The sequence below is a fragment of the Cataglyphis hispanica genome, chromosome 5 (assembly GCF_021464435.1).
Source record: "Cataglyphis hispanica isolate Lineage 1 chromosome 5, ULB_Chis1_1.0, whole genome shotgun sequence".
NCBI lineage: Eukaryota > Metazoa > Arthropoda > Insecta > Hymenoptera > Formicidae > Cataglyphis > Cataglyphis hispanica.
Genome location: NC_065958.1, coordinates 6129072 through 6142205, shown reverse-complemented (window position 1 = coordinate 6142205; position 13134 = coordinate 6129072). Strand labels below are relative to the sequence as shown.

The window sequence follows — 13134 nt, the reverse complement described above, 5'->3', positions numbered from 1 at the left end:
TGTCCTACTTACGGTCGATTAATCGGGTATAATACAATTCGATAAAATGCTGTTTCATCTCGGTGAACAATATCAATTAATTGGCAAACTTTCGCGGTAAGTTTGTCGATAAAAAGCGGAGCGACGAGAAAGAGAATTATAAGGTGATCGGTACCAGGAATCAAGGCTGAAAAAGATCCGTGTCGAAACACTTAAGAACTCCGCTTCCCCGATGATAATTAATCGAGAGCCGGAGGGCAAGCGTTGCAGGTGAACGATGAATTTATTAAAAGCTTAATTGTAAGCGTAATTTAAATTACGAGCAGAAATTATGATATATATGTTATCATGTCGACATCAGTATTTGTTCGACATTAATTGGCATATTGCATTCTTTATATAACAAATATGAAAAATGCAATAAACTTGTTTTTTAGAATGACTCGTTTCTTTGAATTTTGTCATAGCAATTAATGTAGAAAACATGATAATTAAATGATATTTCCAGAGCTATAGATAATAAAACAAAAAAAATATATATATATATGTTTCAGCACGTAAATAATAAAAGGAGATTAGTTGAAACTGAAATATTTGTACATCACATAATTTTTCACTAGAAAGAAACGATCGCAAATTAAATTTGAAAAAAAATTCAAGCAGTCCTTCAAGCTATTTTGAAGTAACAAGAGTTTGAAATTCCTGAGGATTAGTAGCTCTAAGAATTATGCCCGAAGCAAATTCCACAACTATGCAAAATAAGTGAAATTATTTGCACGAGTATGGCGTAGAATGTCAAAGATTTACATTTCTTGTTAAATGCTGTCGTTCTCCGAAAGCACTCCATAGCACGATATGTTTTACACGTGCAAACTTTAATCCTCTATCAATGCACTCTACGCATTATATTATTTTAACGCAATCCCTAGTCAAGCTCATTCCGATCTTTTGGAGAGTCTAGATTGAATCTATTAAAGTCGATGACTAAAGACAGCCAAATCGTAATTTCTCTAACCGCCTGTAAAACTTACGACGCAAGATTTACGAAGCATCATACGAGGAAACAATAAACATATAAACGAGAGGAGTCGTGGAGTTAGCGGAGAAGATATTAAGGACGCAATTTCTTCGCTCTCCGGAGATCTAGCAGGCACGGCTCCTCTCCACTACACTAGTAGTCGTAATAATAAAGCGTACGTATACCGATATACAAGCCCGGTAATAAGTTCCTGGTTTACGGTTCATCGGCAGGTTATCCCTTGGGTGGATCGGCCTACCGTCCGACTAAAATGACCGTCTCGTGTACGGCTGGGTTTTCATCCTCCATGCAGGCGAGATGGCCAAGCGAGACGCGGACTCTCTCCGGTTGCCTTGCTCGCCTCTTGCCTTTCTATTCCTGCCAGTGCCGCCCCGCTTTTTCACCACCGCACCATACCGCATTGCATCGATACGTCCGCACGCTCACCCTTTCACCCAGAGGCGTGGTGCGCGAGATATCGCGCTCCTACGGGCGCAATTACGACGCCGTCGGGGAAAATGTAAAGTAACCATCACCGACTTACGTCGATCCTCGCCTCCGGGCGAGGATTAATCGCTCTTTCGGGTCGATCGTTGTAACGGATCGTGTCCCGCGCGTTTCTCTCTTAGCGCGGGAATAATTGTTAAGACACAAAAGTTGGCAAAGAAAAAAGATGCGATAAAATAGTGACAATAAATCCGACACATTTTTGTCTGACTTTTCTGAAAGAAATTTTAGACAATCTTAATCATATAAGAGAGTCATTTTTCTAAAAGTTCAGAGAAATGTGTCTAAAAATTCAAATGTCTGAAAAAAAAGCTGCGGACATTTTATCTAAAGTTTCAGTCAGCTATTTTACAATGCTCAATATTAAATAGAGTGCATTAAGATAAACGCTGATCAAAAATAAAATAATAATAAGAGAAAAGAGAACGAAAGAAAAAAAAAAAAAAACAAACAAAAAAGCGTGCGTTATGAGAGTCATGAGCGCGAATGAGAGTTTCTATAAAATCACGAAGGATTCGCGGTGTCGACATGGGTCGCTGCCTCGCGGGCAATTGCACTCGCGCCAAGTTGCGAGGCAACGTGCGATTAACAAATTATCCCCCCCGCAGCACTGACCTACAAGCGCAACGGGCAGACCCGTTCGCCGTTGTGCTTCACTTTGCCTATCAATTTGCAGAATACGCGTTACGCTCATTCATCCACCGCGAACAGGGCGCGCCTTTCACTAAACCGTGGCGCTCTTCGCAGCCGTTGCACCGCATTGCGTTGAGAGAATTGTGGCCACCGAAAGAATCCAAATTAACGATCCGCACGTACTCGCCCCGGGCCGCCCCGGGTTAATTATCCCCTCGACCTAGCGTGCACCTAGTTTGCCGTACTCTCACGCTTTTACGGATCGATTGTGTATCGCGAGCCTCGATCATTTGTCAATCCGCGGACAGATTAATTGTAGGCTGGGCAGTTTTCCGCGACAAAAATGGCGCACGCATCAGAAATGAAGCTGACGGTGAGTATGAATCGACGTGCGAAAACAAAGATCAGATAGGCGGTATCAATTTAAATGCACGATTTCTTGTTAATAAATTTCAAGATATTTGTAACGCACATTCAATCAATACAAATTGCCCTTGCATATTGCATGAAATAGCAAACTCGTAGATATTTATATCGCTCGGTGATCCACTTAAAAATCGCTTTGCTTGAAAATTCTTGGAAAAAAAAATGCAAAAACGTTAACGATACAACACACCGCATTAGCGGAGGATCTTGACTTCCTGTGGTTGATGGCACGTCTCTCTAAATGCATACTACGCACGCTATGGGGTGTCCGGAAACTTTGCTTCGGCGCAAAAAAAAAATTTCACCAAACGCGAAACGCTGTCTTTATGAAAAAATGTTACCGTGTTATTCTTGCCCTCGCTAATCGCGCGGCCGTATCTTTCAAATACTATACCCTGTTCGCAAGAAGGAGCGCCGCGCAATCCGCTCCAGTTGCCGGGGGACAGTAACGAGCTGATTCTTGCCGAACACACGGTGGATGCGCACACGTGTGCGACGAGCGAGCCCGAGGATTTCTCGGGCAAATATAATATACGAGTACGCGGAGCCCGCGGGGAGTAACGTCCACGGCGGAGACCATAATCTCGGTTGGAAGATGGTACCACACCCATGGGGGGTCGGGAGAGATAGCTCGAGCCACGTCGGACGAAGGACGATGCTGGGGCACGAGAAGGCGGCCAGTACACCGGCAACGGATATAAGTATGTACTATGTCCGTGGCCAACGTACCTCGCCCGGCATAACCACCTTTCACCCGCGTGTATGTATTACACACCGTATAGATACATACGAGCGGAGGTCCTACCACGGATCGCGATTCCCGCCCGAGATAAGGGGACGAAGCAGAAATGTATCTGCATTCACGGAGGAAATTCACGCAGCGACGTGACAAAATTTGAAACGAAAAATCCGACACTACAGAAATTGAATATGCTCATCGCGCGGAAAATATAACGAGAGACAACAATTTGTCTTGAAATCTTGACGATAATGATTTTCTTGACGGGAAATAAAAATGTCAAATAAGATTTCTATCTTATAATAAAATCAATCTGTATTTTATTTCGTGTGGTACATTTATTTTAATATATATGTATAATTTATTTATTTATTTATTTATTTATTTCCGATATAAAATATCTCAGAGAGAAAGAGAGAGAGAGAAAGGTTTATAAAGTATTTGCTACAATGGCATTTAAAATTATTTTTCTGAAAAAAAAAAACAAAACTGATATTTAAATGTACTTGCAGATATTAACAGGCTGGTTCACAGTACAAGTAAGAACCATCTTTTAGTCGGGCACTTTAGTGAAACTCGGTGACTTCTTGTATGCAAATTATCGTTTTTACGAAATGAATAAAACATAAAGAAGCAAGGGACCACTTTTTTGTCTAATTAATGGGCGGGGCCACTCCGGTATGAAAAGAGAGCACACGATTGAAAGCATTTTTATTTTAATTAAAACGATTTAATTCTGACGATGTTAAGGTCATTTGCACGAGATTTTTGTATGAAACCGAAAAGATTTAAATTGGTTAGCATAAGTGTTAGTGTTGTAAGTACGATCGATACTTGTGCTTACAGGAACCGCGGTCGATCGACTTTCAAGAGGTTTGGTGCACGCGATACTGGTCCGACCAGGTCGTAAGAAGATTGAATGAAGAGGACCGCGAAGAAGGAGAACCACGTACAAGACAGAAAAACGTTCAAGACTGAGTCGAGACTCTTTTATACGCGCCGAGCAATGTCCATTCATCGTGCAAGACATACTGTGTCAAATAATTGCTTAATAAAACTGAAATAAAACTATCATATCGCATTGAATTTTGAATTTGTCACCTTGTATGTAAAACCTAATAATACATACAAGGTGGTCCACGTTCCGGCAATAGTAGCTCCGTAGGTTTTGAGATAACCCAGCACTTTTAAAAGCATGTTTATAAAAAATTGTTTTGTTTGAAATTAAATTTCCTATAAAATCACAAAGTTTGGCTGAAACATTCAGGCTCACCCTGTACATACATGTATACCTATATGCATATCGAGATTCTACATAATCGTTAAAATAACCGATTTCACATTTTTTTCCAAAATATAGATGAAATTTTTATTTATTAATTAAAAATAATGAAAAATAAATCATTTAGCATTCTCTTGGCTTAAAAAATGTTATAATAAAGTTTAGTTTATATTTTATTATGTTTTTATTTAGTGAAATGAGCTATGTGTATTTGTATTATGTCCGAGAAGTTTTTTAAATATTAAAAAAATCATGTTAATACTTTCTGTCATCAATTTCATACACTGTGTCTAAATATGTTAAAACAATGATCCACACACTTACTAATCTTCTAAATTATTTCAATATATTCTTTCACAACGCTTGACGGCATATATAAAGAAAAACTTGCGCATTCAACATCAGCTCTATCGGCATACTTAATGGATTAAGTGCTGCCAGAAAAGCGTGTCGAAAGATATCAGCCAATTTAAATTCCGTATGAACACTGCATCATCTTAAGTGGGTTACCCCACGCGAGGATCGATATGCCAACATGCGCAGTACGATCGATCGCGTTTCGTATATCTTTTCACAGACCAGTAATGAGTTCGCTGTATGACTGGTCCCGCAATAGTTGTCGGACCGCATCTCACGACGGCGGCCCAATATGAAATAATGGCGTGAAAAATGATTTCGACGCTCGGATAAACGTGTAAGAGGCTTTCCTCGAACGCTTGTGTAAGATTTTTACGTCGACGTTTTTTTCTCTAGTATACTATTGAACACAAGCTCTCGCGACGTTTCCATCGTTAATTATACTTTAGTTGAAAGAAAAATTGAGAAATTTTTGGCTTTTGTTCTAATTACGCTGTACAAAACTTCGTAAATCCGATTTTTTAACAAGAATAAAGATTGCCTTTTGCTCGATCGATGTGATTGATTCTTTTTTTTTAAGTCCAAACATCAATAATTCATAAGAATTGCTCATGAATTGAAACCGATCTTATTTTAATAGTGTTTTTAATTTAAAATTTGATTATTAAAATATAATGTTTAATGTTAAGTGTAAAAAAAATGCAAAAGATGGCTGTTTTTCCAGAAATTGTCTCGAGAGAAGAAACAAATTCGTTTGAAAAATATATCCTTAAAATTATGTCATAGAGAGACAGAATACTTTTTGTATGAAACGTCGAACAAAAAAAAATCTAGATTTCCACACATGATGTTTCTAAATAAATTGCATATTCAATAAATAAGTAATCTAAATCTCGTTCATTACTTTTTCCCGTTCAATATTTGAGCGCAGTAGTCTTATTCGGTAAAAGATCGATTATTGGCGATCGTAGATCGCGCAAAGTTCACGAATAGCAAAAAGGGGGAAAAATCAGTGGATCCGTATTATGATTAGACTTTAACGAGCGGCGAAGAGAAATCAGGAAAAGAGATATCAAGAAAGCGCGCTTGATGAATGGCTTCGATCGGGCCTTATAAGAAGCGGTTAATCTCAGAAGGAGGAACGGATCCTACGGGCTTTGCAAGATTTATCGTTTCATCTCGAGAGCAACCACGAACCTTGCTCGTCTTTATCTATTTTCCCTTCTCCGTATCTTTTTTTCGTGATGAAAGAAGAGCAGCTTTTCCAATTTCTACTATTTCTCTCGCTTTATTCTGTTCTCAATCGCGGAATGCAAATTCCGCGAGCGTAAAAAGCGATCAGTTTAAAAATTGATTCGACGCGCGTATATCGCAAGCGAGTGGCGCAAAAAAAAAGAAATGTATTTTAAATTCCCGAACAAGTGGATTAAAACGGTTATCAATTTCTAAAGCGAATGGCATTCTGGAATTTTTTCCCGGGACATATCGGTCAGTCCTTTCTCAACCGTGAGCGACGTTACAGAAAGACGACTCTCCTTTTTCATTTCTCATCTCGGCAGAAGAAAAAGGATTAATGGCCTCATAGCATGACACCGCCGTGTGATAAGATCGCGGACTTCCTTTAACCGCCGGCTGCCGAGCGTCAGCGATCATATCGGCGACATCCGAATCGCATCGTGTATCTCTCTTTAAAGCAGTACGTGAGACAGGCTTTTATCGATTCGTGATTGTGCACGGGCGAGTTTCTCCGCTTGCTATGCCTCGAAAAAACGCATCACTACACATTTCGTTCCCTTTAATCAATGTATCGATCACGTTGTTTGCATATTAATAATTTATTAATTTCAAATTTATATTCAATTCAATTCCCCCTCCTCCTCCAATTCTCCGAAAATGATATTTTAAGAAAAGATTGTGCGACAACTTGAAAGAGAGAAAAAGATAATAATATCTCTCATATAAATGAAAAATGCAGTGCAAATTTTTTTACGGTAGTTGCACTACCGTAAAAAAAAAAGTAATAAAAAAATAAAATATATTATTTCAGATATTTAAAATTTAAAATATCTCCCCTTATTATATTTCGCGTGCAATAGTGAAGAAATATCATAAAAACATTCCATATGCAATACGTCAAATCTCCGAGAGCAATTTCGCGAATACACGTGCGAGTAAAAAGTATCGTAGATTGAATATCCGGGAATACCCGGTAAATCCCGCGCTCGCGAGCGGTCGCAACGACTGTGTCTCCCATGAAAGAAAATCGAAATTTCATGGGCACGAGCTCGCGAGACGAGATTTATCCATAAAAACCCATCGCACACTCGCATTCGGGATAAAGGGGATACATGTATGCGAGGTGCGAGATAATAGCTTGAAACTCGCGGCGCGAGGAAGACACCGCCGCCGGGGGGTAGCATTAAAAAGAATAGACGTTATCGTGCACATTGCACCTTCCCCGTCGACTTGCTTACAAAAGCAGAGCGATCCCTTATTTATACCTGCGCTCGCCAAGACATGTGCATAGCTCCGACTTCGCCGGAAGCTGTCGTCTCGCGGATGCATAAATTCGATAAGACCACCCGTTAGTAACGACAGGCGCGGTAATATTTCTCGCGTAAAGACGGCGAGAAAGAAAATATTTCTTTGAATATTCTTATTTTCCTTTTTTTTTTTTAACTATACATTCCATCTTTTTCCCGACCTTCTTTCTATCGGCGCATTTAATTTCATCGCTTTTTTACCAGAAGCTTCAAAGATGCTCAGACAAATTTCACGTCTGCGCATGCTGGGCTAGCAAAACGCTCGTTATTGTCGTGGTTTTAAATTGCTACTCTTGATGTTACGACGTTTAATAAATCCTCGAGAGGGACATCTTCCTCGAGGTTGACCGAGCGCGAAAGAACGCGCGTAATTAAGTTGATTTTCGGAGAAGCGTGTAATTACGGCCCAAGTAAGTTTACATCGAAGCAGATGGTCGGAATAAAAATGTTGTACAGTTCGCTGGATAGATGCCTAATGAAAAATCTTAGAATCTCGATATCATATTGCACGTAATTAATATTAAAAAAGAAATTAATGATTCATATACAAAATAAATCAATCATGCTAAAAAAAATCTTGGCAAAAAACAATTTATAATAAGTGTAAATTAAATTATTCAAGATAAGAAAATCCGTCGATTTATTATCAACAGAAAGATATTAAAGATCTGAATATTAGATAATTTTATAAGTAAAAGTTTTCATTACTTCCTACTCTCGGACAAACACTTTTTATACAACAGCGAGCAGTGTGTAATTCATACGGACGTATTTAAAAAGTTAGAAAAAACGTAGTAGAAAAGTGCGTGAAAAAAGAGAAAGTATGATTGATCTGCACTCACCGGTCGCTTCTGTGGCTCCGGACCCTGCCTGATGATCTCCAAGGGCGCAGGTATCGAGGGCTTGCCAAGGTACCAATCCTCCCGCGGGTTATAATTGTCCAGGAGCTTCAACAGGCGTGGCACGTTCACGTAATTATCGTCATCGAAATGGCAAAACCATCTGAAACATATAATAAAAATATAATATAATACATGTATGTATTCTATTAATTAATCATGTATTACTCACGCGTGTATTATTTTCTGCATAAATTTTTTTATGATTTTAATGAAAGTCATATAATTTTACTTTGTTAAAGATTTAATTATTTTTATGTTTCTGGCACGGAACATTAACTTAATACATAACACCTAATTTATACCTGATTTATGCAATTTTTTCCTTTTCTCCGAAAATTTCTTTAAAATCATGTTATAATAAATCTGCAGCTGCAGGATTTTCAGAATATATCGAGATACATATAATTATATGTATATCAAATTAGTAACAAGTATATCTCTTTGTATCATAACTTAAACATTGATTTTAAATGATTCAATCTTTAATATATAATAAAAATAAAATAACTTAACTTAATTTTTATATTATCAAGAATTATTACTATGACGATGAAAATTGATCTATTCTTTCTTACTTGCGAAAAAAAAAATTAATACTTCCACGAATGCATCGACCTTCATTTATTTACGCGTAAACACCTGCGGAACTGCTGTACGCTGGAATTTCTCGATAACGAGGATGCCGCTTAGAGCGCAGGATTCAAATAAGAGCATAGAGACCACGATAACCTAACCCGCTTCGCTTATATTCTCGCGGAATTAACCGCATTGGCGTGTTTCCGCGGTTTGCTGCGTGAAAGGCATACAAAGAATCAAATCACGCAGGTATACAGATTCCAACCTGTTTTGATTAGAAAAAATTAATACAATAATTAAAAAAAAAGAGGCAATAATCACGAGACAGATTTCTTAAAATATTACGAGTCAGCTGATCGACATTGCAGTGACCGGATTAATTCTCGGATTATCCTCGTCCGGTTTAACATGTACTCCAATAAAACGTGTTGAGATAGTGTAATAAATGGAACAGTAATCTCAAAACATACTTTTTAAAATAATTGGAGCGCAAAAATTTCTCGACCTCCTCCTAGCCGATGCAGCGGCCGGCAATTGACCAACGTCCTCGTGACGCATTCGTACACACAATCGCGTCCCCTTTCCCCATCGGTTCTAAGAGACAGGAGTTCCGTGTCGCGTCGGCAGTAAACGTGCAGTTTAGATCGCGAGCGCATAAGATAGGCGAAATAAAACGACTCTGTCTCTTTCTTCTTAACGAACAGTTTCGCTCTCTGGCGTTGCCATTAATGCGCTACCGGGTGCCCACGGGTGGTCGCTACGTACCTGCCGCGCGCGGCCCAGCATCGTTAATACACCTGAATTCCAGCTTAATGGCGTAGCCGGCTTACAACGGGAGAGGGATCCGCTCGGCCCCGAGGACGTTGCTGTTCGTATAAGCGCGAGATCGTATCTCCCGCGTGAGCCAGAACGGTGTTTGCACCGTTTGCGATCGGTGCGTTCTACCCATGCACAAATGAATCGCGTCTAAGTGCAACAATATAGAGCAACAAAAGCGTTTCCTGTTCAGATGAATGCTCGGAATAATGTTATATCTATCACCTAGCGAGATCAAAATTTGGTCATCGAATCCTAATCTATAGATTAAATCTAATTAAAGAAATAGATCAATGCAAATAAATATCAAAAATAATAATATTCAAAAAATAATAAAAAAAATTATGTTCAAATAATATTCAATTTAAAAATAATGTTGCTTATCTCTAAATATATATAGAAAAAAGAATTACATTTATTTGAAAATAAATTGCGTCAGCGGCTAATGATAATTAAGAAAATTGATACTCGAAAAATCTTCATCAATGACGCCTAGTAAAATTGGAATGGCATCTTTAATGAAATATCATAAGAGAACTGGCAACCAAATATCAAAAACCGTAATCAAAAAAACAATTAAATATGTTCTCTTTCTCAATCACGAGACGCGTCTCCAACGATACGGTTATTGAACGAATCGAGTGTAATAAATCGTCCTTCGTATCAATCAATTCGAAACAGATTCGTGTTCGGATATATGATTTCTATTAAGAGTAACGCCACAACACACTCGTGTCATTAATAATACATCCGAATGTCGATAGATATTAATGACTACTCTCAATGGATTTGAAGGACTTAAACGATTGTTCGAAAATACTTTGTCCCATAATAAATCACGATCTCCTTGCCGTAGTACAAGCGATTAGACTTAAGCAATTTATTTATGGAAATTACATCTGCACATTTGTACAATAATCGTTTGCGGGAGCGCACGTGTTCGAAATGAAGTGTAGTACCGTCAGACAGATAATAAAATTGACATTGTCGGATTTAATGCGACGTGGGTGTGGCGCGCCGTTAATTACCAAGTAAACGGCCGATTCACTCATGAGAAGGTCACAGAGACCGGATGCGCGAAACCGATCGAATTACTTTCGTTCCACGAATGGATATTGTTTCAGAGCGATGTTCTCGGTTTTATCCCAACCGCGGAATTCGATCGTGCGTGGATAAACGTCGTAAGAAAAAGTTGCAGGTTTCTTGTCGGTAAGAAGCCTCCGCAAGTATGGTAACGACGCCTCATTGCTTCGAAGAGCTACGTGTATCTTTTTGAAAAAAATATATCCTGAATTTACAGCGATAGGTATAAAGATATAATTTTACGATGTCACATGTTATTCCTCCTTATCTTAATCGTCTTATATTTCCCTAATATTTCCATATCTCGCTTAATTGTTATTCAAACAACAGCTTATCAATTAAGTAAATGATTGACAGGGAGATATCTCGTTATCGTGTCTCTGCCGGATAACGTGTGCGCGGGATATTTGCAAATATTATATCGACTACATATATACCGAGCGCGAAATATTCCTTACATTTGACCACCTGCACTTGGGAGAGCATAAGTCAGAGCGGCGGCGTGTGTCGTGTGCACGAGGGCGTGAAGAACGGCTCGCTGCTGCTAGGTCGGCAACCCCGTGGCATGTGACCGAATGGTTCTGTTAACGACGATCGCCTGTTCCTCGGCGGTACGTACGTGTTACGTACTTGGGTGCACATCCGCCGTGGGAAACCCGCGGGACCCCCATACGTGGCTGCGCACACGGCCACGCGTGCAGCAGCAGCAGGCTTTTAAAAAGCCGACGTCGTTCGCCGGAAGCTCCGTTCTCGCTCACACGTGCAGCGACACACGTGCCTCCCGAATCAAGTTTGTCTCATGTATATACGGTGTTCCACAACAACCGTGCGCTTAAAATTCGTTAATATCTTTCACAAATTATTTACTATCTTAATAAAAAAAATCCTATTTAAACGAACAACGAACAAGTATCTGTTACTTTAACGTAAAAACTTTATTTTATATTTTTGTTTAGGATAAAAAAGATATCTTAACAAGAAATTAATAAATGAGAAAAGGTAAAACGGATTTGATTACACTTTCAATTTGTAATTCTTTGATTGTTAATGATATTATGCCTCTTTATTAAAATCATCGTTACAAAATGAAATGCATAACCATCCAAGTATTTAATATAAGTATGAAACGACGTGAGGGGTTGCAACCATGTTACTATCGATCGAATATGACCACTTGTCAACGAAATAGATGGATTAGGGGGATGATAAAAATGGCGACTGCAAAGGGCAGCGGTAGTTTATTGTGGGAACTGATTGCGACTCGTTTCCCATCAAAGAGACGGCTTTCAAATAATTTGCAGTCGATCTAATGGACGTATGCGGGATAGCAATTTGTATCGAATGTAATCGTAACTCGCAAATAGTTGTAATATTAGCAAATGACACTTGTATTTAAAAACTATTCCCTACACTAGACAAAAAAAAATCTATAAAATCGATAAATTCTTCAGTATAAATCGTAATTAAATTAGAATTTTTATTAAAATGATTTTACATCCAATTAAAAACGGTCGCATATGTATAGTAGAAACTATTTTCGCACAGGAAATTTATCTCTGAATGTAACAAGCGGATTATCATAATACTTGCATATTGACAACCTCGTGTTACCCCGTAATGTTTTATTAAGTCTTAATACGATTTTTTGCCGCTTTACTTGCATTTTTCCTTACATTTTGTTTATTTGGTTTCTGTTGTCCTTATATGTATAATTTTCTCGTAAATTACTCATTTAATTTTTATTTTATTATATAATAAATTTTATTATATAATAAAATATATATAAATATATATATATATATATATATATATATATATATATATATCATATTTATTTATTAATATCTCATAATGAATCTCGTAACGAAAGTCTTACCGAAAGATAGACTCAACCCTATCTTGATTCTTATTTTTAATTGCTTCCCCTTAACTGATAAAAGATATCGATAAATAATTTTATATGTAATGCGCGCGCATTAGTATCAGAAAAAATTTGCGTCTTATCAAATAATCTGCTGAACAAGATGATGCACCAGGGCGGTGATTATAATTAAATTGGCCGGCAAAAAGACGTGTAGGAGCGTGACTCGTTACTTTGGGATTACGTTCCTCTCAAACATAGCAGACAGGACTACGGAGAAAGAAACGCCTCGTCGGCAAAAAGCACGTTATTTTTAATTAATTCCTACCAATGGAGGTCGGCCCGGGCAAAAATGGCGCACGCCGAAACCCGGTCCGCCGTATAAAGGCATCATTCGCGCCGATCACGGCTG

The 13134-nt window shown here is 38.4% G+C and overlaps 1 protein-coding gene across 1 annotated transcript in view; it reads right to left on the bottom strand.

Annotated features, from left to right (window-relative positions):
• Positions 1 to 13134, bottom strand: part of LOC126850016 (fringe glycosyltransferase) — a 77284-nt gene that overhangs the window by 35018 nt on the left and 29132 nt on the right. The window contains 1 exon segment of the mRNA XM_050592600.1: positions 8327 to 8486. Within this exon segment, the coding sequence (XP_050448557.1) occupies positions 8327 to 8486 (160 nt within the window).